Source organism: Motacilla alba, chromosome 4 (assembly GCF_015832195.1).
Source record: "Motacilla alba alba isolate MOTALB_02 chromosome 4, Motacilla_alba_V1.0_pri, whole genome shotgun sequence".
NCBI classification, from domain to species: Eukaryota; Metazoa; Chordata; class Aves; order Passeriformes; family Motacillidae; genus Motacilla; species Motacilla alba.
Genome location: NC_052019.1, coordinates 40,396,624 through 40,402,623, shown reverse-complemented (window position 1 = coordinate 40,402,623; position 6,000 = coordinate 40,396,624). Strand labels below are relative to the sequence as shown.

At 46.5% G+C, this 6,000-nt stretch overlaps 1 protein-coding gene across 8 annotated transcripts in view; it reads left to right on the top strand.

Annotated features, from left to right (window-relative positions):
* Nucleotides 1-4,597: 4,597 nt before the first annotated feature.
* Nucleotides 4,598-6,000, top strand: part of RAPGEF2 (Rap guanine nucleotide exchange factor 2) — a 186,773-nt gene continuing 185,370 nt past the window's right edge. For 7 of the 8 annotated variants that reach the window (XM_038135129.1, XM_038135123.1, XM_038135127.1 and 4 more), the window contains exon 1: nucleotides 4,598-4,725. In XM_038135129.1, the coding sequence (XP_037991057.1) occupies nucleotides 4,657-4,725 (69 nt within the window). In that variant the 5' untranslated portion in view covers nucleotides 4,598-4,656. The remainder of the gene's footprint in view (nucleotides 4,726-6,000) is intronic. The other variant, XM_038135125.1, reaches the window with a different exon arrangement.

Below are 6,000 nucleotides of genomic sequence, written 5' to 3'. Positions count from 1 at the left end.
TTTGCTGTGCTTCTTTGTATTCAGAATACGGAAGAAGTTTAGTTAGTTGCTAGTTCTGTGTCTCTTTTCACAGAAGGAGCAGTTGGGCAGATGTTGACATGAAATCTGGAGCACACCTTCCCAGTGGAGGTACCAGGATAGAAGACCTCCCATCACCACTTTTACTCCTGAGGGATGAAGGGCAGACCTGTACCGTGGTCACAAGCACAGAGGAAGTTTGTGTAGATGTTCCAGAGTTTCAGAAACACACTCTTGATCTTCAAGAGTTGCTGCTGATTTGTTCAGTGCTCACACAGTGTGTAGCACAGGCCTCCTCCTATGCCTCCTGGGTGCTGCTGCAGTACAGCCACCTTTCCTTTTGTTTGGGCACCTTTATCAGTACAGCTGAAGGGAACACTGTGTGGACTGTGAATTCCTCTCCAAGATCATGTAAATACTTGGACAGAACATGCTGTTTCTCTAGTATTAATCTAACTAGCTAAAGCTGGTTTGCATACATCTGCAGCTACAGAAGAAGTTTAATGATAAATATTCCCAAATGTAGCTATGCAAATAGTGGCAAATGTTGAATAAATGCATGAAATGCATTATAGTAGTCAAAAATTCTTCTGTTTTTCCTTCAAGAAAAAAACAAAAAAAACCCCAAAGGATGATTTTTCCTTTATGGTGCAGGCCAGGTTCTCTTTTGTAACATTTAGAATTTCGTACATCTTATGAGTATAAAAGGATCATAAAACCTGTGGTAAATATTCAAGGATTATTTTACTATGATCTGTGTTAGCCTTCTATCTATCAGAGGTGCAGAGTGGTTGTTCCATATTGTGCCCATACATAAGTGATTACTGGACAACAAATATCCACAATAACAGAGGATGTTATGTAAAAAATTAACAGATAAAACTACACAAACAAACAAACAAACAAGCTCACATGGCCTTCATCATAATACAAAAGGTACTAACAGCTGGAATTGCAAGTGGTAGTAATCCCAACTATGTATAAATCCCAAAAGGTGAGAGTCATTCTTAGAAATGGTGCCACCCTAAACAGAGAGCATAGATACTAATCTTATTTGAAGGATAAGATCATCTCCCCTTGGTAGTGGCCTTACTCATACCTAAAATAATTCATTTATGACTTAAAATCTGACAAAATTGGCTTCTGCCCAGTCCAAAGGGGATGGCTACTTTTGTCAATATCAGGTCTGGAGGGCTTCACCAGGCCAACACCTCTGTTCCCCTGTAACTGTCTATTTCCATGAATGGTTATGGAAGTATCTTTTTATGGTTGTCAAGAAGGTGCCAGGAAAGATCTGGGAAGGAGAGGGGCAATACTGCGGGCTGGAGTTTAACTGCATGAATCTGCTGCAGCTGCCATGCCATCTCCAGGAGATAGATGGAAACAAGTACTACCCAAGAAATGGGAAAAAAGAGCATCCCTGGGATTATAACAATACAGACTGTATATAACTTACTAAACTCCCTCGAAGTGGCAATGTTTTATTTCTTACCAGGGCAGACTGGTGCATCCCAAGCAAACCAAGCGTTTAACTGGGTGACTAACTACAGGTGTAATGAATTGAAAGCCATGTGGCTTAACAAAGCACAAGCTTTTTGAAGTCTATCTTTTCAAAAATGAGGTTTAGCAAATGAACAAAATGCTCCCAGAACTGCTGAATTTGTTTTCTTAGCATTTTAGTAACTGTTTGACCTGGCCATTTCAAATTACCACTTGAAAGAAATAGACATATTCAGGAGGGGAGACACCCTGTATTTCTAAGGCAAAATACTTCTATAAAATAACATAGCTATTACTTGTAGCTATCAAAAAAGATATTATGCTGAGCTGTCATATTTTGTGTTGCAGCCTTTTCATACTGTTGAAATAGCAACATTATATGTACTGCATGTGTACAGTTAACTCTTGGGTTCCCGATGTAAGATAGGTAGGAAACCTGTGTAATGTATTAACATGACCAGAAAAACACCCTCCTTCAAAAAAACCCAATCCATTGTAAATAAGGGTAAGACTAGATAACACCTGAAGAGTATTATCTAGCCTGAAGAGTAAACAATAAGCAAAATGAATGGCATGTCCTGCTATATATGTGTATGTTAAATCACACTGATTTTTTTGTTCAAGCTGGAAAACAGGAAGACAGTGAGACTAAGAGAAAATGTAAGTTGAAAGAACATTTGCCACTGTAAATTATGTTTTGTTGAGTACTTGTAGTGAAAAATGTGGGTTTCTGGAGATAATTGCATATTTTTCTCAAGTAATAACTGTTGTGACTCTGAATCTTGATGATTATTTACTGATTTATTGGTTGGTTTTTTTTTTTTTTTTTTTTTTTCTATTCAGAAATAACTAGACTGATTTCAGCGAGAGAAAAAGCCCAGCATAAAGGACATGCTAGTATCCACCATGGAGGATATGAATAATCAGGAGTATTTGCATTATACAAATATGTTGCTTACAGACACTAAAAAAGGTGTTAACACAACATATCCTTAAATATTATTGAGATGTTGTTGAGTATATTTGTACATAGTTCTCTACGTACAATTCTCCTCCTTCATTCATTCATTCCCATTTATAACAATTCACGTAGTGTGTGATGGGCCTTTGACACAAATCTATAACCATCGAGATTTGTGACACTGATCAGAATACAATGAGAGCCCTGAAATCCCCTTCTCTGAAGTGACACATCCCTATGAATCACAGGTATTGTGTTACCCGACAGCACAGCAAAAAATTAACCAAAGCAAAACACTCGACTTGGTGCTGTTACAGCTAATAGGACTGAAATGAAAGATAATTGCATATTAAAATAGAGTGGGTAGCTCTGTTTTGATGTAGAGATATAAAGATGTCAGGCAAGCTAGGCTGCAGCAGCAGGGAACGGGTGCCCTGAAGTGATTGAGGAGTGAAGCCCAAGAGAGCATTCCTCACATTCCTGTGGCACTCCTCCTATACATATGCCCCCAAAAAAAGGGAATTCCAGCAATCTGGATTGGTAAACTGAGCTTCAGAAAAGCTGGCACTTTTCTATAGCTGCAGGCTTGATTAATTTGAAGGAATTATTATCATCTCTGGATGATGAACACGAGGCATATTTAAACTGCTATTTTTTAGGGCAAAGGACATGACATTTCCAATCTGTTTCTAAAAAAAAAAAAAAAAAAAAAATTAAAAATCTCCCATAAGGACTTCTAGTGAGCACTAATAAGCAAGATGTAGAGAATGTGGAGCAGTCCCTAGTATTTTCCCATGATCTCCCCAGAATAATTGGTATTACTGCAAAAATATTTTGCAGACACATGTGAGTGGGATTAGCCCAAAGAGCTATCTTTGTTAATGAGCCATATCTAGAAATTGAGTAGGTTTAGTAGATTACTGTCTGAAGACACAGCATTTTTGAGAGCCACTTATGTCTAAATGTGTAACATATTTTCTCCTGGGACTAGCAGTGTATGTTTTGTAAGGAAAAGATGGTTATCCCTGGGAAATTTCACAAATAAAAAAATCAAATAAAGATGACACTACCTTACTTGGAATTGAAATGTGACTGCTAGTGACTGGGAATTAAACAGATTTATTAGTGTTGACATTATTTACATTGTGTGATCCGTATCAGCGAAGGGTACACATCACTCGTGAAAGCAAATACATTAATAGTATTACCCCGCCGCTAATGGCACGCTAATAATACTTCCACGCTCCGCGTTTGTCAGGCTGCTGCCGAGACGGGCTCGGTGTCGTGGTAAACAAAGAAAATCAGCCATGTGGCGAGACCCTTTATTCTTTAAAAACTTAACTTCACGTGAGAAGAATCCGCCGCTAGATAACCCCCAGAACAGTGATAAATTAACGATTTCACACCCCTCCCTTCCTCGTTTTTACCCCATATAGCAATGACACAGGGGACAGCCGGCTGATACGGATTACTTTGGAGAAGCGTGACAACAGGTGGCCTCCCCGAACTCACTAGGTGCGGCAGACCAAGTCTTTATTTTATTTATTTATTTATTTTTGGCGTCCAGCTTGCCCATCACCCGTATCCGTGCACAGGGAGCACCGCCGAAGCCGTGATGATGCGCGTCCCTCGGGACCATGGCGGCGGCCGCTCAGACTTCTTTTTCGGCGCTTAGACCCGGCGAGGACGCGTTCCCAGGGGGAGGATGCTGAGGCACCGCAGCCGGAGGGGACCCCGGCGGCCGCGACCCCCGGCGACCCGCCCCCCTCCCTCCTCCGTCCCGCCTCGGCCCGCCCCCCGCCGCTCCGCCTCCCCGAGCCGGCAACTTCCCCGTCGCCGAGGCGGGTGCGGAGCCCCCCATCAGCCCGGATGGGAGGAGGAGGAAGAGGAGGGAGGAGGCGACGACGGCGGTGCCCGAGGGGATGCGGCGGAGCGGGCCGGCGGGAGGCGTAGAGCCGGCTCGAGAGGGAGCGCCGAGCCCTTGTCGCCGCCGCTGCCACCGGCGGGGCTCGGCCGCCGCCTGCAGCTCCGGGCGGCGGCGCTGCTGAGCCCGCGGTGCCCGCGCTGCGCGCCGCCGCCTCCCCGCTCCTCGCCCAGCGCCCCGGCCGCGCAGCGCCAGGCCGCGGCCGCCCTCCCCCAGCGCCTCCCGGGCGGCGGCGGGAGGCAGCAGGGGCGCGATGGCGTCCTACGTGGATAACAGCTTCCGCCAGGCGGTGATGAAGAACCCGGCGGAGCGGAGCCCCCAGGTAAGCGCCCCGAGCCCGCGGAGCCCGCGGGCGGCGGAGGGGCCGCCCCGCTGCCCCCGCCCGCCCCGCGCAGCCCCGGCCGCGGCAGCCCCGAGCCCCGCGGCACCGCGATGAAGAACCCGGCGGAGCGGAGCCCCCAGGTAAGCGCCCCGAGCCCGCGGAGCCCGCGGGCGGCGGAGGGGCCGCCCCGCTGCCCCCGCCCGCCCCGCGCAGCCCCGGCCGCGGCAGCCCCGAGCCCCGCGGCACCGCTCCGGGCAGCGCAGCCAGGGCTGACCCCCTCCCAGCCCCCGCCAAACTCCCCGGCGCTGAATTCCCGGTCGGCAGCGCCCGGGAAGGGAAGGCGCGCTTTAACGCGACAACTTTCCTCCGACTCCCTAATTTTGGGGGAAGGAGAGGGAGAAACGCCAGCTGGGTTTGTTTTGAAGGTTGCTTCCGGTAAAAAGAAAATGAACTTAGAGTATAATTTTTCGGTGGTGTGTTTTTTCTTATTTCCCTTCTTTTCTTTTTCTTTTTTTTTTCCTTTTTTTTTCCCTCCTCTGTGTGTGAGTGTGTTTTGTTATTACCCCGGCGTACGGGTGGCTCAGGATTTGAATTCAATCTCTACTTTTACATAGCTGGCTGGAGCTGGCAGCGCTGTTTCATAATGTAGGGGCTGAGGTCAGTGGTATTCTTGGCAAGTCCTTGCTCTCCAAAGTAGGGTGAAATCCTTACACAATGGCACCAGGCAGGAATTTTTTAGATACCTGCGCCGTGCTCCTGGAGCCCTCTTTATCAGAGGATTGTGTGAGTCGAAGCCATTTGTAAGCGTAGTTGCGCTTAGAGAGGCTGAGAAAGGTTAAGCTGGGGACTGGAGTGCGTACAGAAACATTTTGACTTAACATGACCTGAAAAACAACTAAACTGAATGAGTTCCTTCTGCTCCCGAACGGTTGCTGCAGTGGCTGTTGCTGCCAACTGTCTAAAGACTAATAAGCTTTACACTGATCCCCACATCAAGCCGCGGTTCAATAGCTAATGATACAAGGAGTTACTTTGCTTGGAGTTGTAATGCCATCTGTCCTATTTTCTAAAGCCTTGTCCTGCTCTCTGAGCAGCCCCTGTATTTGGGTTTTGGGGAAGAGATGCTGTTACTGATTGTTTTGGCAGGCGTCTGTCTGACTGGCTGGTGATGATTTTAAATTGGGGCAAAGAGGAAACCTTGACTTTTGCTCAGCACCCATAAGTCATTCCTCCTACTATAGATACGTCATTGTGGTAATGTTATTTTTATCCCCA